Below are 20,677 nucleotides of genomic sequence, written 5' to 3'. Positions count from 1 at the left end.
GCCGGGACGTGCCGGTCCTCTCGGGTCCTCCCCCCCCCCAGGGCGGTGATACCGGCCCCGGCAGCGGCCCGGGGAGACTGGCGGGGAGCGAGGACCGCGGCGGGTCCGCTCCGGAGTAGATCGGCTGCTGCCCCGTCCCCGCATTAACGGCACCTGACCTGACCTGACCTGACCCGGCCAGACGGGCCGACAGCGGAGGCTGCCGGGGGGGGGGGAGCGGAGCGGGTGTCTGTCCCCGGGCCCCGGCGCGGGGCCGAGCAGCTGCTCCTGTGCGCGGCGGCCCCGGTGCAGCTGAGGCAGGGTGCGAGTTTGCCCTCCTCCGGGCCCGGCCGCCTTCCCGCCTGTCCGGTTTCAGCCGAGGGTACCCCCGGGACGCCGGCACGGCGGAGGCAGGGCACCGGGCGGGGGGGGGGGGGACAGGCGGGTGCGGGGCCTGCTCTGTGCCCGTGCGGCGGCCGGGCCAGGGCCCTGCTCCCTGCCTGTAACGGCTGAATGGGCGGTAACGGGTCACCTCGGTTTGTCCCGCTCGGCAGCAGCCCGGTCTCCACATCCTGCGGCCCCCGCGGCGAACGGCCCCGCTGCTGGGGCTGCTCGGGAGGCTGCGGGCCCCGCTCACCGCTGCCCTTCCCGCCTGGAGTTGTCCTGCTGCTGCAGCCTGAGCCCTCCCGTGGTCCGGCCTTCAGAAGCGTTGGCGTTTCTGGTTTCCACAACGCATCCGAAATGAACCCGGGCTTGTGCCGAGCCCCTGCCCTCCGACCCAGCCGCCTCTGCCTTGGGACGGGGCTGTCGCCGCTCCCCACAGGGTTTATTTTTGCCAGGTTTGAGGTCCCAGCTGCTCCGGTGGACGGAGGGTGAAGGGCAGGTCCGTCTTGTCGCCCGGCCACAGCGCTGCTGCCTCTGCGGGAGCTGGGCCGGGGCGGGAGGGCTGCCCGGGGGCTGGCGGCACGGGAGGCTGCCGCAGGGTCGTCCCTGCGCCGCCGCAGCCCTGCTCAGTGCCGGGCTAGTGGCTCTGCCGGAGCCCCGGCGTCCCGGCTGGCTGCAGTTACTGCCGGGTGCCTTCCAGGGAGGATCCCGGCCCTTTCCCTGAGCCTGGCACCAAGGGGAGCTGGGGAGGGGGCAGCGGGGCCCGGAGAGGCTTGGCACCACTGGCTGGCCGCTCCTGCGCTTGGCAGCACACGGGTTCTTCCTAATTAATCCTTCATGTATTGGGGAGCGCTCAAATGTTGAGTCCCCTCATGCAGTGCCAGAGGTGTAAGGAGGTTAATTAGGTGTAGTTTAGAAAAGTTATGCAAACCGGGTGCTACTGGGGGCCAGCCCTGCTCTCCCCCCCCCCCCCCCCCGCTGGTGTCGGCCGCCCCGGCAGCATCGCTTGGTCTGAGGTCTGTGGGGCGGCCGGGCACTGTGTGCATGTGGTGGTGACCGGGAGAGCACGGAGGGTCTGGCGGTGGGGCAGGACGTTGCCCTGCAGAGCGGTGGGGTGATGACACGCTGCGGGTGCCCACGGAGTGCCTGGGGCTGCGATCCAACTTGCCTTTAAGTAATGATGAAAAGCAGCCAAGGGAGAGCCCTTGAGGTGAAGCTAGCTCTCCAGAGCCTGAGACCGGCTGCAAATGAGATGAAAATAATTCCCTGGCCACCAGGGAGTTGTGCAGGAGAGGAGAGCTGCTCCGTCTCCCCAGGGCTGCGGGCAGATGCGCTGCTGCTCCAGCCCCTGGCCGGCATCCGAGGGCAGCGGTGGGCACGGGGCCGGTGGGGGCTGCTGCTCTGCGCCCAGGGCAGCGGGTCCGTCCCCACACCACGGGGTCCCTTCGGTCCCCAAAGCGCTCTGCACGTGGCATGGGGTAAAACACCCGTGACCTCCACAGAGACCTGGCGCCTTCCCTCAGGCCGACCCTCAGCTCTGGGGACGTGCGCCCAGAGCCGCCCGCACCGAGCAGGGACCTGAGTCCCTGCTGGAGCCACCTCGAGAGCACAGAGGAGCCTGACTCGTTCCAGCACTCTGCAGCAGTTTAAAACCAAAACCAACCAGGGTGGAGAGAGGAGAGAGCAGAGAAGCGGTTCCTAATATGGCAACAGCAAATGTAATTCTATTACCTTGATTTATTGATCGCACTTAGAGCAATTACTGGCTTTCACCCCATCACCTGCCAGGGAGCAGGAGACAGCGAGCAGAAGGCAAGACAAAGGCGGCTGCGCGTTGCCCAGGGCACGGCCGGCCTCCAGGGAGGCTCCGGTTCTGTTTGTGCCGGCCGGCACGGCGGGGGGAGAGCTCCCACCCGGCTGCACGGCAGCATCACCTCCCTCGCCCCTCTGCAAAGAGCATCCTCGGCAGGCGGGGGAGTGGGGCCGTTTCCACCCGGTCGAGGAGGCTCTGCGGGAAGCTGGAGCCACGCGTGTCTGCTCTGCTGGCACCGCGGGGACGGGGCCCCAGCATTACGATGACTTTGGGACCGGAGGGGATGCAGAGCTGGGGTGGGCTGGGGAAAGGCGAGGGTTGCTGGGGCACCAGCGGAGCGGAGCGGCTACGGGCCCCGTCCTAGGCCAGGGAGGTGGGTTTCGGCTGTGGGCCTCCTCGCCCCGCGGCCCGTCGCCGTTCTGCATCCAGCCAGCCTGGAGCCAGGCCAGGGTGGGGGTCGGCACCTGCCCCAAAGCCCTGGAAACACGAGGGCAGAGGGTGAACCCAAAATGCAGAGGCGGCTCCGGGCTTGGTCCCTGGCTCTGCCAGAGCCACGCTGGGCAGCTGGGGAGCATCGCCCCATCGCCTCGTAGGGACAGGGCTGGCACCCTTTGCCTGAGCTGGGCTCCCGTCGACCCGGGCACCGGCAGAAAACCCCGGCAGGAGTCCGCGGCTCTGTCTGCGCCAGCCCAGCGCCCAGCTCATACTGGGGGGAACGCGAATGGCCCGGCACCTCTCTGAGCCCTGCGATGAGCAGGATGCTGTGGGCTGGTGCCAGGCTCGACAGGAGATCTGAGTCCTTTCAACCGCTGGAACAAAGCAGCAGCCCCAGGGCTGGAGGAAAGATGAGTTACTTGATTGAGGTCAGAAAGTCCCTTTAAGTTGTGGGGGTTTTTTGTTGTTTGGTGGTTTTTGGTTTGTTTTTTTTTCCTGCTTGCTGCAGATACTGGCAGAGAAGCAAGAAAATGATTGTGCTTTTTAGTGCCTCAGCCTTCCAGACACATAAACAAGCGGGAGCCAGACCTGGCTTTGGAGGCAGATGAAATCAGAGTGAACAAGACCACTGGGCAGGGAGGCACAGAAATAGGGCGGCCCCGTTGTGCAGCGACGCCTGGCAAAGCCTCCCACACCCCGGGCTCCCTGCAGGCGCTTCTCTGTGATGAAGATGTGGAAAGAGCAGAAAACGTCCCCGTTGTGGGCAAGGGCAGCGGCCAGGGGCTGCTGGGCCCTTTCCAGAAGCGCCCGCTCGCGCTCCGGCTAATTCCAAAACGTGAGCGGTGAGCAGCCGATGCACCAGCCCTGTAGCTCCCGGGGAAGGCCGTAGCCCCCCCCCCAGCCTGTAACCCTGCAGCGCCTTGCGGGGTACCCGCAAGGGCCGCTGCGAGCCTGGGGGGCTCCGCAGCGAGTGGGTTTGGACCAGGGCGCGAGTGGCTCCGTCCCCACGGGTGGTGTTTGCGGGGGGGGGCACGCTGATGTGGCGGGGGCGGCCCAGGCGTGGGGGCCGCAGAGCCGTGCCCGGAGGTCTCTGGCTGGTGCAGGATGTGCCGAGAAGAGCCCGGCCGGCCTCGTCCCCCGCTGTCCCCCCAATACCGGGGCCACACCTGCCCGTTCCGCCGCTCCCACCGCCGCCTCCCCGCAGCCCCCGCTGGTCGTTCGGGGGGGGGGGGGGGCGGCTGGGGCAGTCAGGGGATGCGGGGGGGAGGGTGGGGGGTGAGGGGGGGTGAGAGGCGGCCTAGAGGGAGCCGGGAGGTGCTCGGGGGGGGGGGGGGCGGGGGATGCTGGGGCGGACGCGGGTCCAGAAGGGCCGGGGGGGGCCACGGGGGGGGCGGGGGATGCGCGGGGGGCCGGGGCGGGCGGCGGAGCTCTCGCACCATGACATCAGCGCGGCGCGGCCCCGGGGGAACGGGTGGGGGGCGGGAGCCGGCGCGGCGGAGCGGCAGCGGTAGCGGTGGAGCGGAGCGCGGCCCCGGGCATGCTCCCGGAGCCCAAATATGACCGCTTCCGCGACGAGCCGCTGACCGCCCCTATGCCGTCGCCGGCCCCCGGGCCCTGCCCCGCGGCGGGCGAGGAGCCCGAGCCCGGTACCACCTTCTGCGCGCTGCTGCCGCGGATGCCGCAGTGGAAGTTCCCCGGCCCCGCCGGTTTCCTCGGCCGCGGCCCCGCCGGTACCGGTACCGGGACCGGCCGGGAGCTCTCCGTGCCTGCCCGGGCGGGCGGCGCCGCGGCCGCGGGAGCTCCCTCAGCGCTGGCCGCCGTGCTGGGCGTCTGCGAACCGCTCTGCACCGCGCCCTGCTCGCTGCCGGCCGGCGGGCGGCCGCGGGGGGCGGCGGGGCGGGCGGCGCGGACGGAGGCGGCCCGGCCGGGCGGGGAGGAGTGGAGCCGCAAGGGCAGCTTCATCCGCAAGCCGGCGCAGGGCTGGCTGCACCCAGACGAGCGGGTGCTGGGGCCCGGCGTCTCCTACATCGTCCGGGTAAGTCCCGCCGGAGCCGGGGCTGGAACCGGACTCGCCCCGACGCGGGAAGGCGCGAAGCCCCCCACGCGTGGCCGGGGCTCGGCGGGTCTGTCCGCTCCTCCCGACGGCTCGGGTCCCTCCCCAACCCCCCCCCCCCGCTCCCCGGTTGTCCCAGGGCAGGCTCTGCCGCCGAGGGCTGCGGCCGCGTCCCCGGGATCCCGCGGGATCTGCCCTGGGACGGGGCGTCGAGGGAGCCCGCGGTGCCGTGACCGTGGCCAAGGGGACGTGGTGGGGGTCCGGCCTGGAGGGTCCGCAGCCCCTTCGCCCTGTCACAGGCAGCCCGGCCCCGTTACGTGCCCCACATTGCCTGGTTCACCCTGGGAGGGACGGCACGGCCTTCCGAACCGGCCTAGGATGGGCCAGGGGGGTTCTGGGCCGGGGAACCAGCCCTGGGAGCCAGCGGCAGCCAGCCCCTATGAGGGTGGCACAAGCCACAACACGCAAGTGAATTTGTCGGGTCTCAGCACGGGGGCTGGGTATGCGATGAAGCATTTTGGGGTGGAGGGTGAAAGGGTGCCGTGTGTTGGGGTGAGGGTCCCGGAGCTGGCATCGAAGGGGCCTTTCCCACTGACACCCGGCTCCTCCCCTCCTGTCCTCTCCATCGCCTGCCCTGGGCTGGTGGTGGTGGCTGGCGGAGGCTGCTCTGACTGTGTTCCCCCCCCCCCCCCCCGCAGTACATGGGGTGCATCGAGGTGCTGCGCTCCATGAGGTCCCTTGACTTCAACACCCGGACGCAGGTCACCAGGTACAACCCCGCAGTCCCGCTCACCTGCACCCCAATGTCACCCAGAGCCCCCAGCAGCCCTGGGTGCTCCCCCTCCCCAGGGCATTGTGGAGTGGGGGGGGGACGGACGGACATAGGGCCAGGGTCTGGGGGAGTCCTGTCCCATGGGATCCACCCCGCACGCGGGGACGCGGATGAAGGGCACTGCTGCAGATCGATGGGCGGAAAGAGGAGAAGGGAGGTGGCCCTGGCCGGGATTATGTACCGCAGGCCGGTGACGCGGGGCAGTGCTGCGGGGAGGCTGCGGCGCCTGGGGCTGCGGGGGCTGATGCCCCCAGACCCTGTGGAGCCACAGGTGGGGGAGGCAGCTGGGAAGGGGCCAGGGGTCTGCAGCAGTAACCCGGCCGGGGGCCATGGCTTGCAGGGAAGCCATCAACAGACTGTACGAGGCGGTGCCGGGCGTGAAGGGCATCTGGAAGAAGAAGGTGAGTTTCCACCCAGCCCATCCCTTCCTGGGGCAAGCTAGGGCTGCGGGACAGGGTATTGGGGGTGCCTGCCCGATTCGCGGGGCACAGCTCGGGGTCTCTCGGGGCACCCCTCTTTGCTTCCTTCACCCTAGGAAACCCGGTCCTGTTGGGGTTGCATCACTCCCACGCTCCTCTCTCCCCCCCATCAGGCTCCCAACAAAGCCCTCTTCTCCATCCTGGGCAAGAGCAACCTCCGCTTCGCTGGCATGAGCATCGCTGTCAACATCTCTGTTGATGGGCTGAACCTCATGATCCCCACCACGCGCCAGGTGAAGCCATCCCCGGGGACGCGGCCCCGTCACCTGCCACCTCCCAGCCCTCTGCTTCCCGCTGCGAACCAGGGGGCTGGTGGCCCCCGCACTGACCCCCCCCCCCCCCCCGCGGGCCATGTCCCCCACAGATCATCGCCAACCACCACATGCAATCCATCTCCTTCGCCTCTGGTGGGGACACGGTGAGGCACGCGCGCCCCAGCCCTCCCCTGGCTGCCGTCCCTCGGGGGCAGTGGGGACAAGGGCTGCCCGTCCTACGGCTGAACCAAACTGTGGGGCAGCCCGGTCCCCGGGCAGGACGTGGGGCTGGGGCCGAGCTCATCCCCTCGCCCCAGCGCCCCCAGCCCTGGTGCCCACACGGCAGCGGGACGTGGGTCCTGAGTTCCCCCTGTGCCCCCAGGACACCACAGACTACGTCGCCTACGTCGCCAAGGACCCCATCAACCAGAGAGGTGACGCTGGCCCCCGCGCCCCGGAGCTCTGCAGAAGAGGAGGGATGCGCTGGGGGATGAAGGCTGGAGGAGGGAATCCCTCTTGGGGGGCACGAGGGGCGTCTCAGGGTGGTCCCGGATGGGTGATGGGTGCGCGGGGGAAACGCTCAAGCCATGCGTCCGTCTGTCCGCAGCCTGCCACATCCTGGAGTGCTGCGAGGGGCTGGCGCAGAGCGTCATCAGCACGGTGGGACAGGCCTTCGAGCTGCGCTTCAAGCAATACCTGCACAGCCCCCCCAAGGTGGTGGCACCCCCAGACAGGTAGGGAGGTGGGGGCTCCGCCACGGCCCCGCACCCGCTGTCCCGGGCACGTCCCGTGCTGGGCACGGGGAGGGGTCTGAGCTGGGCAGAGTGTCCCCAGCTTGCTCGTCCCTGCTGCAGGGCGCTGGGTGTGGAGGAGTCGGCCTGGGGGGGGGAGGAGGAGGCGGCTGAGCACAATTACTACAACAGCATCCCGGGGAAGGAGCCACCCCCGGGGGGGCTGATCGACTCCCGGCTCCGGCATGGCCTGGTCCTGGGACACATCCACACTCAGCCCTCGGGCTCCGGCCCCCCCAGCCAGGTGAGTCCCCAGGGCTGCTGTCAGCCCTGCCGTGGGGGGCCCGGGCAGGTCCCCCCGACATCCGTGCTCTCTCCCCTCCCCAGGGTGGGTTTGCAGCCAGGCGAGACCAGAGCAGCCAGCCGGGGCCGCCCTGGGACCTGGAGAGCCAGGGTGGGTACCGCTGCAGGGGGGACCCCACGGACCGTGAGCAGGGGTCCCCACGGCTCTGCGCTGCCCGGGCCGGTGGTGATGCCTGGTCCTCGCAGGCCAGCCCTGCGACGGGTACCTGCAGGCAGACAGCCATCCCCTGGGGCCACGGGACTACGAGGAGCACATGTACGTGAACACGCAGAGCCTGGACGCCTGGGAGCCGGAGGCGGCGGCTCGCGGGGCACCAGAGGAGAGCCCCAAAAAGGACCTCTTTGATATGAGTAAGCCACCGGGCCGGGTGGTGTCTGGCACAAGACCCGCTGCAGAGGGGCCGAGCCGTCCCCATGGGCTGCCCAGCCATGTGCTGCACCCTGGCAGTGCCCGCGCTGGCTGAGCCCCGAGCGGTGCCATGCTGAGCGCTGGGGGCCACGAGTTGGGACCCCATCCTTGCCCACCCTTGCTGGGGGCGGCAGGGACGTGCTCGGGGCAGGGCTGCAGGTGGGGACCCTGTCCACCCACCCTGCCTAGCCATGTGGAGGGGGCAGCCGTGCTGGTGCAGGGGGGCACTGTCCCCTCCGCGCCTGGGCGCAGGTGCAGCGTCATGCCTGGGGTGACCATGGCACAGCAAGGTCCAGCCCAGAGGTGGGTCTGGCCAGGACCGTGGGTCCTGCTGCCAGCGTTCAGCCTGGCCCTGGCCCTGACATCCCCCAGCCCTGTTTCATGCCCCAGGAGGGTGACGCCCCTGCACCCCCTGGCTCCCGCAGGGCCATTCGAGGATGCCCTGAAGCTCCACGAGTGCATTGCGGGGGGTGGCACCAGCCCCCCCATCGAGGACCAGTGGCCGAGCCCCCCCCACGCGGAAAGCCCCCATCGCCCCCACAGAGGAGCAGCTCAGGCGGGAGCCGTGGTACCATGGGAAGATGAGCCGGCGGGACGCCGAGAGGCTCCTGCAGACGGACGGGGACTTCCTGGTGCGGGACAGCCTCACCAACCCGGGGCAGTACGTGCTGACCGGCATGCACAGCGGGCAGCCCAAGCACCTGCTGCTGGTGGATCCCGAGGGTGTGGTAAGGGCAGGGCGCGGGGTGGGCGATGGGGTAAGGGTGGGTGGGAAGGGATGCTGGGGGAGACGTCCACAGGGGTGGGCAGGCACTGGGGGTTGCACAGAGCTCCCATGCGGGAGGCAGCTCTCCTGGGTTCAGGACCGCTGTGCTTCCCGGCCCTCAGGTGAGGACCAAGGACGTGCTGTTTGAGAGCATCAGCCACCTCATCAGCCACCACCGGGAGAACGAGCAGCCCATCGTGGCCGCGGAGAGCGAGCTGCACCTCCGCCAGGTTGTCCGGAGGAAACAGTGATGCCGGGGGGTACGTGAGCCCCTGACCCGCTCCCCTGGTGCCAGACTCGCCCCAGCCCCAGGGCAAAGCCAGGGCCCCTCTGCGCTCCCCTCCTCCGGTTGTGCCTGGCCTCAGGGGGAGGCAAAGCTCCCCGCACACCCCAGGGTTGGGCTCCCCATCCTCCTCCCCAGCAGGACCTCACAGTCTCTGGCCCTGAAGGATCCCCCCACCCCATCCACGCTGCCTCCCTCCATCATCCACACGGGGCCCCTTGCCCAGCTGGACACGAAGATGTTTATTCCAAGTGTGGAGGCAAAACGCTGATGAGGTGGGAGCTGGTGGGTGGCCTCGCCGAGAGGGACGGGGCCCAGGGCCAGCGCCATTCCGGGACATGGAATTGGTCTCTGGATGATGACGGAGCAAATGGGGTCAGGGCTCCGTCAGCTTCATCCCAGGGCTCCCTGGGTGGGATGAGGCGAGCAGGCTTGGTGTGTGCACGTGTGTGAGTGGGTGTATGCATGTGTGTGTGCATCCATGTGGGTGCAAGGTATGTGAGGGGCAGCTGGGGGGACCAGCCCCTTGCCCACAGAGCTGTGTCTCTCGCCCAATGCTGCTGCTCGGGACCCAACTCCCCACCTCATTCCCTCCCCCCAACATTTGGGGAGTACCCCCGTCCGTGGGGTCTCCCATCAGTGGGGGCTGTAGTCCCCGGCTTGGCTCTGCCCATGGGGCTGGGCACAACTGTCTGGTGCTGCTGGATGTCCCTGCCGCTCCCACATTTCCAGCTGGATTCTCCCCAGGAGTGGCTGCCATGTGAGGCTCCCGGTGGCCCTGAGCCCCTGCAGCCCTCCCTGGGCTGGGGCCAGGACAAAGCTGCTGCGGCTGGGATGAGGTACTGGCACCGGCTTGTGAGGCCAGGGCTCCCGGGAGGAGAGGTGTCCCACGGCCCCCAGGGAACGCCCCCGGCCGGCTCGGGGCTTTGGCAGGTTTTTATGGCATACACGTCTCCTTCTCCGGTGTGTCTGGCTCTGGGTGCGGGTTCGTGGTTTGGAATACATTTCTAATTAAACCTGGAAATGAGCAAGGCGCCCGGGTTGTTCATGCTGTCCCCAGGCACGGTGCTGGGACCAGGCAGCCGCTGCTGGCTCCTGTGCCCAGGGCCTCAACAGGGCCGGGGATGCAGAGGGTGCTGGGACAGCATCTCCAGCACCACCAGCTCCTGGCCGGTCCCATGGTGGTGGTGGCAGCCTGTCCCATCCTGGCTGGGCACACTTGTCTCTGCCCCCCCTGGGTCACCTTGTCCCCCTTCTGCCTGTGGGCTGCCCACCCCCCATCCCCTCCAGCTCTGGAGGGGGCTGTGGTACCCAAGGCTTGGCCACGAGGTGCTGGTCCTGCACAGCATCTCCTCCCTGCACTCAGCATCTCCTCACCCTGCCTGCTCCTTGCCTGCAGGCACACCTCCCACCTCTGCCCGGGGGCAGGATGCAGCCGCTTGCCTGCCAGCCTCCTGGCACCGAGCAGCCCGGAGCTGAGCTGCCGTTCCTCACCGTTAATGAACACGGTAGCTGGCGGAGCAGGAGCCCCGCGGTGGGCCTGGCCACAGCTCCCGGTGGCGTGGCCGGCAGATAGAAAGGTTCTTGGCTGGAATCAGCGGAGGAGAGAACAGGCTGCCCCGGCGGCGGGAGGTTTTCTGAACCAGCGGCATGGCGGGGCTGGGAACCGCCAGGCACGTGCACCGGGTGGGCAGCCTCCCGGCAGGTCTGGCACCAGCCAGCTCCGGGGTTCTGCCGGGTCCCCTCCGCTCGTCCTGACCCAGGTGGGTGCCACCAGCCGGTCTCAGCTCTGCCCCGTGTGCCCGGTGCTGCCACGGGCCCCTGCCACGGGGAAGCGGGGTCACCCCGGCACCCCCTGCCCCTCGCTGGGGACGGCCCCTCCCAGGGCGCTGCTGTTCTGGCCGGGTGCTGGCTGAGTCATTGAATAAAAAAAGCCCCTAAATAAAGCCCAGTAATGAATGTGTAATTTTCCATTGATAGTTGAATACCTACAGGGATGCGGCGCTTCTATCTCAGCTGCTATTTTTTGTCATGTAGTAATGTGTCTGCAAAGATAATTGTGCCGTTCCCTCAATAGCAGAGGCAGGAAAAGGCAGCGAGAGCCCAAACTGACTTCTTTTGCCGCCGGAGAATGAGCCCACGCCTTCACCGGCTGCTGCTGGCTCTGCCCCGGCCCCCAGTGCTGCCGTGAGGTGCCCGAAGGGCTGCCGGAGGGTTTGGTTTTGGGGTTTAACTGCTCTGGTTGAGGTGTGGCGGTGCCGACGGCCATGGAGCGTGGGGGGCTCTGGTCCCCCCCCCTGCCCCAGGCTGCAGGGCAGCAGGGGCTCAGGGCCCCTCCTCGAGAGCTCTGGAGCCCCAAGAGCTGTTCCCCCCCCCGGCATCCTGCGCTGCCCGGATCCATGGAGAGCCCTGGGTGAGGGGGAGGCGGGTGATGAAAGGCACCCCTCCCGGCTCCGTGCTTCTGGGGGCCGAGCGAGGGTCCAGAGAGGGTCCCTGTGGGGCAGTGCCCCACGGCTGCCCAGCGCAAGGGCAGGACCCCCCGGGGGGAGGTGGGCTGGGAGCCGTGCGGCGGCGTTCTTGAAGCAAACGTCTGCCTCCAAACGTGCTGACAAGAAACGCTGCCCGGTTCAGTTTTCCTGGGGAGAGGGGTGAGAGTCTCCGACACTGGGTATCGGCAAGTTTCATGGAACTAACTTACCGGCTGGAGGGGAGGAGATGTGTGCCCCTCGCAGGGGCTGCGACGTGGGCCCAGACCCCTGGGCTCCCGAGGGTCCTGGCGCCAGCCCCTTCCACTCACCGAGCTTTCTCCTTCCCAGCTTCCAGCAGGTGGTAGCACACTGCCGGCTCCACCAGCCGCGTCCCCGGCCCTGGCAGTGTCCCCAGCCCTGGCAGCGTCCCCAGCCTTGCCAGCGTCCCTAGCTGTGCCAGTGTCCCCAGCCCTTCCAGACTCCCCAGCCGGGAGCTGCTTGCCCGTGGTGCTGTGCCCATGCCGCGCACCCCCAGCCCAGCACAAAGGACCCTCGTCCGTCTTGCCCAGCCCTTGCTCAGCTCCCCATCGTGTTTCCTGGGTGAGGCGGCTCTGGAGCCCCAAGAGCTGTTCCCCCCCCCGGCATCCTGCACTGCCCGGGTCCATGGAGAGCCCTGGGTGAGGGGGAGGCGGGTGATGAAGGGCACCCCTCCCGGCTCCATGCTTCTGGGGGCTGAGCGAGGGTCCAGAGGCCATTTCCGAAGTCCTGGAAACCTTCCTTTCTGCCAGCCCTGCGAGCATTTGTTCTCTGCCCATTTCTGTTTCAGGTCCAGCAGCTCCTGCCGCACGCAGTGGCTGTGGCAGCGCAGTGCCGCAGGCGAGTGCTCGTCTCTGGCAGCGGGGCTGGCTGCAGCCCCTGCCTGCACTGCCGGGAAGGGATCCCCCCCGGCACAGCTCATGTCCCCGAGGTGCCAGAGACGTGAGTGCCCACCCCAGCTCCTGCTGCGAGCGCGGGGTCTCTCCTGCCATCCTTTCACTGGGAACTGGGGCGTTCAGGACCTCAGCGTCTCTACCTGACCGCTGCAGCTCCTCTGCCTTGAACCTGGAAGCCCTGCCCCGAGCTGAGCCCAGGCAAGCTCAGTGCAGGCAGCAGGCAGCTCCGAGCACCCTGCTCCCCTCTGTGCCCCAGAGACGGCTGGCCCCGAGCCGAGCAGGCAGGGCTGGCCTGGCTCCAGCGCTCTTTGTTATCTCAAGGGAACTCAACCATTTCTGCACGTTGTTTACCCACCGTTGTGCAGGGTGGAGGAAAGGCAAACACCAGCCTTTTGTTCACCAGCCTCCCCTTCCTGTGAGCCCTGTCCTCCTCTCTTGGGCTCCATCTGCCCTCTTCCCCCCACCGCGGGACCCAGGACTCAGCACCCTGCAGTGAAGACCCCAGGGTCCAGCCAGGACACCGCCATCCCCCTTCCCTCCCACTGCCCCCGAGACATCCCTGCCCAGACCCCTCCTGGTCCTGGCTGGTTCCTGCTCCCCACATGCCCCGTTCAGAGGGTCCCAGCAGCTTTTCCCAGGTCCAGCGAAGGGCAGCCACCGCCAGTGAGGGTCTGCAGTTGGCCTGAGCCGCTGCTCCACACTGGGCAGAGCAATGTGCCAAGAAAGTCCCGAGGGAGGAGGGTTGTTCCCCCTGGGGACCTTTTTCCCTGCCACCTTTCTGAGGCACTGGCAGAGCTGGCTGCTGGCCCTCGGTCTGGCTTGGCACGGCTGGCTGTCTCTTTTTATCAGCTTGGAGTCAGGATGCAGAGGGAGATGACACCTCCCACCTCTCGCGGCCGCTGCCCGTCTGCAGCAGCCCCTGCCGAAGGAGCTCACCATGCCAGACTCTCCTTCCTGGTGATTATTCCCAGCCCTGCGCTGCTGTGGGATGACAGCGTCTTCCCTGCAGCCTGACAGCATCCACAGGGCCACAGTCGGGGAGGAACAGCCGCTGGTCCCCGTGTGTGCCACTGTCCTGCTCGGTGCATCCCTGTCCCCAAGGCTATTAATCCACGCGGTACCTGGGCTGGGGCCAATTACCTTCGTTTGAGAGTCTCCTGCCCCGCTCCTGCTCCCCCCCGCAGCACCGAGGCCTGCAGCGATGCTCCCTGGATCCTCCTGATGTTTTGCCCCGGTGGCCCCAGCACCACCTGGGCCGTATCCTGCCCCAACGCTGTCCCCGCCAGATGCCGGTGAGACGTGTGACATGTGGCACCGTCTCCCCCCACTCACTCCTCCAGCCGCGATATTAAATCACTTAATGCACTCGGTGAGTCCTCGAGCTCCGAGTGCTGTTGGCTTCGTTCAGCGCTTTCATGAGCTCAAGGGCTCGGAGCGGGGAGCAGGCTGCGCCCGCGGTTCCACCGGCTCCGTCCCGCTGGCCTCGGCCCCCGATGGCGCTCAGGATGGGGGGGCGCTGGGGGTCCATGGCTGCCGCCATCCCGCTCCCGTCCTCACCCCGGCTCAGCTCCCCCCCCCCCCCCGCACCGCTCCCGGTCCCATCCCAGCCCCGGTGCTCCCGTGGACAGGCGGCCGGGTGTCCCGGGGCCGGGTGCCCTCGCACCCTCACCCCCTGACACCCCACCCCCCCCCCCATCCCCGAGCATCAGCACCCCGGGGCCGCTCGGCCCGGCTCGGTCCCGGTCCCGGTCCCGGTCCCGGTGCCGGGTCCGGTCGGGCGCGGCGCGGCGAAATGCGGGGGCGCCGCGCTCGGAGGATTACGGCGGCGGCGCGGGGAAAGGAGCGGAGCCGCCGCCACCGCCGCCGTATAAAAGCGCGTCCGCTCCCGTCGCGCCCGGGCTGCTGCGGCGGCGGCGGCGGCGGCTCCTCCGCTCCAGGTGCGGCGGCTCTCGGCAACTTCCCGCTCGCGGTGGCGCCGCTCGGTCGGTCGGTCGGTCCGTCGCGTCGCGTCCGGCAGCGGCTCCCCGTGCGCCGCGGCCGCCCCGCCCCGTCCTGACCCATCGCTCGGGACCGGTGGTACCGACACCGCCGTGTCCCTCGGGGGTCCGCGGTCCCCGGCGCGGCCGGTTCTTTCCTGGTCCCCACCCCCGGGGCTGGCGCGTCCCTGTGCCCATCGCGGTTCCGCGGCCGGTTCCTTCCCGTCGTGCTCCCCCCCCCCCCCCCCCCATCCCCCCCGCCCCGGGCTGGCGGGTCCCCGTGTCCCTCAGCGCGGCCGGTTCCCTCCCATCCTTGTCCCCGTCCCCCCGGGCGGGCGGGTTCCCGTCTCTCGGTGCCGCCGGTTCCCCCCCAGGCTGACGGTTCCGCTCTGCCGGTGCCCGGCCCCCGGTGACGGCGTTGTCCCTCGGGTCCCTTCCAGCCCCGCACCCGGCGGCGACATGTGGCTCCTGGAGCGGCTGCGCGGTGTGACGGAGAACGGCGGGTCCCGGGGCGCAGGGCCGGAGGAGTCCCCGCGGGGGTCCCGCTACAGCAACGTCCTCACCCCCGACAAGATCCCCGACTTCTTCATCCCGCCCAAGCTGAGCGCGGCGCCTGCCGAGGCTGAGGGCCCCGAGCCCCCTGCGGCGCCCGCCCTGGGCCCCTCGGCCTCGGAGCAAGACCTGGCTGGGCGCAAGCCCCCCCGTAGCCCCCGGCCATCCAGCCGTTCCCGGCCACGGGCCGCTGGCCGGCACATTATCCAGATTGAGAGCGCCGAAGACTGGACGGCCGAGGGGGGCTTTGGCACCAACGCAGACCCGCAGGCGCAGACGGCCATGTCGCTGCCCTACGTGCCCAAGGCGCAGACCTCCTACGGCTTCGCCACACTGGTGGAGAGCCCCCACACGCGGCGCAAAGAGTCGCTCTTCCACAGCGAGCACAGCAGCCTCTGCCCCTCGCCGGCCACCTCGCCCAGTGCCCAGCGCAGAGCCAAGCTCAATGGTGAGAGCGGGTCCCGGGCACCCACCGACCTGGGCGCAGCCCTCATGCACCCCGGCCGTTACTTCAGCGGCGGCGAGAGTGACACGTGTTCCTCGGCTGAGTCCTCGCCCTTCGGTTCCCCGCTGCTTTCCCGCTCCGTCTCCCTGCTGAAGATCTTCAGCCAGGAGAGCCAGTCTAAGGTCATCAAGCTGAAGCACTCGGTAGCCCGCAACAGCTCACTGTCCACCGACGACAGCTCGGCCGACACCAGCCCCAGCGCCCAGCGCCGTGCCAGGAGCACCCCGGCGGGGGGACAGCCACCCGCCGCCCTGCTGCCCCTGGACCTCCCGCCGGGCCGCGACCGGGAACACAGCCTGCGGCTCAGCCGGGGTGGGAGCCTGCGCCTGGCCGCCGAGTACGACCCCTCCAATGCCCGGCTGCGCGTGCGGCTCGTCTCTGCCGAGGACCTCTACGACGCCCTCGTCGACCTGCGCAGCATCAACTGCTGCGTCTCGCTGTGCCTCAACCCTGGGAAGCTGCAGAAGCAGCGCAGCACCATCGTCAAGAACAGCCGCAACCCCATCTTCAACGAGGACTTCTTCTTTGATGGGCTGGGCCCCGGCCATGCCAGGAAGATGTCCCTGAAGCTCAAGGTGGTCAACAAGGGCAGCAGCCTTAAGCGGGACACGCTACTGGGGGAGAAGGAGCTGCCGCTCACTGCCCTCCTGTCCTGCCTGTAGGCGCTTGCTGCCAGCCCCGGAGGGAGCTGCCTGCCCATGGGGCTGGGGTGGGGTGGGGGGGGTGGGGGGGGCGACCCTGTCCCCCGGCCTTGCTGGAGGGGGGTTTGGAAGGGCCCCTCGGAGGAGGGGTGGGGCCGTGGGGGTGCCCGGGGGCAGCGCTGCCGGGGTTGGGGGGGGGCTCCGTCAGCACCAACCCTCCTGCGGTGGGGCAGGCAGGGCCAGCAGCCACAGCCTCCCCCCCCTCTGCTCCCTCCCTGGGCTGCATCTCCTGGAGCCCAGCGGGAAGCGGGGAGCCACCGACTCTGTCTCCACTGGGAAGGAATGATGTCACCTGCCGGGCTCTTCCCTCCCTGGTGCCCGTGGTCTCCAGCTGGCCAGCACGAAGGTTGGAGGTGGGTAGATCTCTGTAGCATACTTAATGCCACCTCTCAAAGCCCCAGCTCCAGGACTCAGGTGATAGCGTCGATCTCAGCTTTAATTTAAAAGGCAAGTTTCTAGTCTCGGAAACTGCAGAGAAAATACTGCGGAGGTGACCCAAGGGTGGGCCAAGGGAGGTGACCCTGGGGGATTAGTCAGGTTTGTGGTTTTTGAGCCTTTCCTGAACTCTTCCCAGCGCTGCGGGACTGCACGGATGTGCAAGTCGGCTTGGTCCGACACGCGCAGCCTCCCGGGACGCCCTCCCTGCCCACCTCCTGCAGCGTCTCCTCCTGCTGACCCCCTGCGGGAAACTGCTCCTGGAGCTTCAGGGGCTTTGGGTTTGCCCAAATCCAAGAGGCTGCCTGTGCCCATCCCCTGCCCGTGGGAGGGAGCTGCCGGGGGCTGGCACTGCCGTGGGGAGGCCTGGCACCCCTCGTCCTGGGCACTGGCGTGGTCCCGGGCAGCGTCCCAGCAGACGTGCTTGCTGATGAAAGCCGAGGCGACAGGAGTAGCCCTCCCTGAATGCCGGTGGCCTGGCTGGCACCGGGGACGTGCCAGGTATCGCTGGGCAGGGGGGAGGCTGTGGCTCCTCTGCCCTCCCTTGCCTGCGGGGGCTCGGGGGGTGCGAGCGGCTGCACCCACTGGGTGGGAGGGAGGGATGTGTCCCGTGGGGCCACAAAGCCCCTGAGCCCGGCAGGACCCGGCTCCCCAGAGGGACTGGCCTGACTCTGGGGTTTCCCTTTGGGGCGCAGTGGGGTGCTCCCACCCCTTCCCATCCCTCCCTGCCATCCCAGTCGACTGGCTGGAGGCACCAGGAATGGGGGAAATGCCGGCTGGGGCATTTCTGTGGGTGGATAAAACAGACACCTTGTTGTTGTTTGGTGTGGTGTTACCCATTGCATCGGGCTCTGCATGTTGCTGTGGAAGGAGCAGAATTCGCAGCGCTCCTGTCCCTGCCTGTTGCAGCACGCGTGGACACACACGCACACACGTGTCCCTCTGTGTTAACCTCTGTCGGTGGCAGTTGATGTTCCTTCCTTGTCCTTTGCAGCAGATGGCAGATTTTTCAGTGTTGGCTATTTATATCCGAGGCTGATCTTTCCCAGCGTGTTTTACTTCTGTCTGTAAATATGTTTCAGGTACGCGAGGCATGGTTCTGATAGCGCGGTGTTTGCATGTCGGGGGGATTTGGGGTGATTGTGGTTGTTTGTTGAGCTTGTGGCTGAAAACAAACCGTGCGGGATGTAAGGAGCAGACACGTCCCTCCTTCGTGGGGGATTGCCCACCTGAGGCTTCCCACCGCTCCCCCAGCAGCCAACACGGGGGACGCTCCTGGCCCCCGAGTGCCCAGGCTCGCCCTGGAGCAGATGGGGGGCCACGGGGAGGGTGGGATGGGGAGACGGGCCACGTCTCTGGGCTGGGGCGAACATCCCACCCCTGAACAGACCTGGGGCAGGAAAGGGACCCTCCCTGGCCGCCTGCTGCCTGACAGCCCCCTGCACCCTTTGCCAGCACCCTGGGGTGCTGCGGTCCCCGGGGTGCTGCGCCTGCAAGGGGTTGGTGGGACCAGGCATTGCTGGGGGGGGGACAGGACCCAGCAGGCTGTGAGGGGAGGGGGAACAGGAGCTGGGCAAAGATTTTTGGTGCTCTGTGAGAGGGTTGGGGGGGGGGTGTGACACATCCCCCACAGCAGAGCCGTGTGCCTTTGCGTTTGGGGAAGGGGGATGCTGAGACCAGGGCCCTGGGCTGCTCCTTGGGTCGGGGCTGGCCCTGGGGGGGGAGACCCAAGGGCCTGGGGGCTTGTGCTGTCCCACCCTGCCTGTCCCAGGGCTGCCTCGCTGGAATCGTGACGTGTGGCTGTCTGCCGAGCCCTGGGACGTGCTGCTGTGAGCCCTGCTCCCGAGATGGGCTGGAGGGCGGCGTGGGAGCCGGGACTGTGGCCTGGCTGGATCTTTCCTCCTCTGTAGCTCTTTTCTACTGTTCCTGCTTTGATATTTCTGTGGCTGGATTTAATGATGCATTTTTGGAGTGAAAAAATATATTAATACCTGAATGGAATGTTTGTTTACAGATGACTTCCCCTTTTTAGTGCAATAAAGTAATTTCTAAAACAGATGCAGATAATGCCCCATCTCCTGGTTTCCCTGAGGCGGTCCTTTTGCTTTTCATCGCCGTGGCTGCAGCATCCCCCCACTCCCGTTATCTTCCCTGTGGGCTCCCTGTGCCGTGGAGGGGGGGGGGGGGGGAGCAGACCTGGGACCCCGGGACTGCCCAGCCGCGGAGTAGCAACTGTTCTTCTGGGTGGTGCCACCCGTTCCTGACAGCCTTGCAGGGGCTCAGGGTGCTTCAGGAGCTCTTCCCTGGTGCTGCTGCCCAGCCATGGGGTGAGGCGGGAGGAAATCTCCTGGGAGATGTGGAAAAAAGGGCTGTTCTTACTTGGGGGGGGGGGGGGGGGGGGGGGATGACCCAGGGCCCTCCCAGCTGGGGCAGAGCTGAGCCAGGGCATCGCCGGTGCAGGGATGGGGTTGCAAGGAGGGAGACCCCCTTCCCGTGGCTCCCGCAGGGCTCCTTCCTCTTCCTCATCGGCTCCCCCAGCCTGGCCCCTGCACTCCTCGGCAGTGCTGGTGATTAAGGATATGACGATGGTTTTGCGCTTCCCCGTCAGCAGCGGGCTGTGTGGGCTGGAGCGCTGCCCTTGGGTGGTGGTGGGGGGGCACCCAGCATCCCCAGCCCCGGGGCCGTCCTTGTGGGGGGCTCCTTGGGGCGCAGCTGAGCTCTGACCCCATGGCAGCGCAGACGTGGGAGCCCTCCCTGTCGCTCTCGAGCTTCACAACCCTTTTCCCCTCAAAACCCCGACACCTCAGGCCGGCTCCCGGACAGCAGCGGGGATCCGCTCCGGCAGCGTTTTGGCATGAAAACGAACCTGATGGTTTCTGCCGAGCTGTGCCCCCCTTGCCGCGGTGCTGCCGGGACGTGTCTCCCGCGTGTGCCGTGGCATGAGCGATGTGGGTGTTGGATGATCTGCTCTTGGGGTGTCCCCTGGACTGTTTCGCTCCCCTGCTCCTCCAGGGTGCCCCCCCCCCCCCCCGCCTGGCTATCAGCATTCAACAGATTACCCTGGGGGTTTTTTTTTTCCCCACCTCCCATTTCAAAATCTACTTTTAACCAAATGCCACTGAAGAAAAGAGGGAGGTTTGTCTGTTACCTAAGTGCCATTTTTCTAATTTCCACCATTCTAATAATTTGTCATTTTTAGTAGAAATAAAGGCTGGGAGCACTAAACAGATCCTCCCTCTCTCCTCCAGCCCCCACGGGGGCAGAGAAAGCAGCGTGGCAGGAGCTTGGCAGGTGCCAATAATTTAAGTAGTGTTTTTTCTAGAGGTGTAAAGCTACAGCAGTTAGCAATAAAATTAAGCTGATTAAGTTAGTCTGAACTAGAGTGGATGGGGTCAGCCTGAACACATGAAAAATCCTTGGAAAGTGTTCAATATTCAAAGCACTGGAAGCAGTCAGAGGGGTAGAGAGGGGTGTCTTGTGGGGGAAGATTTAGCTCTGAATTTGTAATTGAGTCATTGTGGGAAGGAAACGCGCGTCTTCTCTGCACCCTGGGCTGGGACCGGGCTGAGAACTGGAAGATGCTGGTGGTGGCCGGGGGGGGGGGGGGCAGGGGGATACGTCCCCTCTCCACAACGCAGCCCCTCGGGATGGAGGATGCCCGGATGAAGCGCAGCCGTTGGAGGCTGCCAGGCGAGAGACGGAGACCAAGGGCGGCTCTGCCCATCGCTGGCGATGCTCCGGCGTCTTTTTGCTGCCCGGGGGGGTTTCTCTGGCCGGGGGTCCCCAGGCTGACACAGCCACGTGCGGGTTGTGCTGGGGAACGGCACGGTGCACGTGTGGGCAGCGCGATCCGTGCAGGAAACTGAGGCAGAGAGGGGAGATGGCTGGATGCGGAGGAGCCGGTGGCAGCTGCCGCCTCCTTTACCCTTATCTCCAGAGCGAGATTCACCTGGGCGAGACGCGCACACAGACCTTGGCTATTTTTAGTCCTGTGTTCCCACAATGGGAGGACTCAACTTCTGAGAAAATTGCCTGGAGCTCATTTATCTGCGTGCATGATGGCTGGCGAAGGAGGGAGAGGGAAAATTAGGGGCTCGATCTCATACGAGGAGTGTGGCGGGGCCAGGACTCCCCAGGGAGGGTTTCCCAGGGAGAAGGGCAGCAGGGCTGTCCCTGCGGAAGGACACCCTGTCCCTGCCCCGTCCCCTCGCCGGGCAGGGGGGTCCCAGGGCCGAGCGTTGTCCCCAGCTGATGCTTGGGGGTCCTCAGCAGGGGCTGGGGCAGCTTTTGGCCGAGTGGGGCAGCAACAGCTGGTTCTCCTCTCCAG

The 20,677-nt window shown here is 67.5% G+C and overlaps 2 protein-coding genes across 2 annotated transcripts; both read left to right on the top strand.

Moving 5' to 3' along the window:
- Positions 1–4,048: 4,048 nt before the first annotated feature.
- On the top strand, positions 4,049–9,814 carry SHC2 (SHC adaptor protein 2). The gene is given in 14 exon segments (XM_075776610.1): positions 4,049–4,120; positions 4,122–4,646; positions 5,363–5,433; positions 5,837–5,897; positions 6,089–6,208; positions 6,340–6,393; positions 6,612–6,663; positions 6,837–6,963; positions 7,084–7,264; positions 7,348–7,414; positions 7,510–7,674; positions 8,158–8,240; positions 8,242–8,460; positions 8,621–9,814. Coding segments are annotated over 14 exon segments (1,926 nt in total). The 3' UTR covers positions 8,750–9,814.
- A 4,261-nt stretch (positions 9,815–14,075) lies between these two features.
- C2CD4C (C2 calcium dependent domain containing 4C) lies at positions 14,076–18,403 on the top strand. The gene is made up of 2 exons (XM_075776399.1): positions 14,076–14,118; positions 14,598–18,403. Exon 2 carries the CDS (start codon positions 14,617–14,619, stop codon positions 15,874–15,876), a length of 1,260 nt encoding a protein of 419 aa, XP_075632514.1. The 5' UTR covers positions 14,076–14,118; positions 14,598–14,616; the 3' UTR covers positions 15,877–18,403.
- Positions 18,404–20,677: the final 2,274 nt, after the last annotated feature.

Source organism: Balearica regulorum, chromosome 26 (genome assembly GCF_011004875.1).
Source record: "Balearica regulorum gibbericeps isolate bBalReg1 chromosome 26, bBalReg1.pri, whole genome shotgun sequence".
Classification (NCBI taxonomy): domain Eukaryota; kingdom Metazoa; phylum Chordata; class Aves; order Gruiformes; family Gruidae; genus Balearica; species Balearica regulorum.
Note: the sequence above shows the minus strand (reverse complement) of the source record. Positions and strands in the feature narration are given on the sequence as shown.

What these genes read in the sequence shown, in the direction of transcription:
- C2CD4C (XM_075776399.1), top strand. Translation starts at nt 14,617, where the DNA reads ATGTGGCTCCTGGAGCGGCTGCGCGGTGTGACGGAGAACGGCGGGTCC.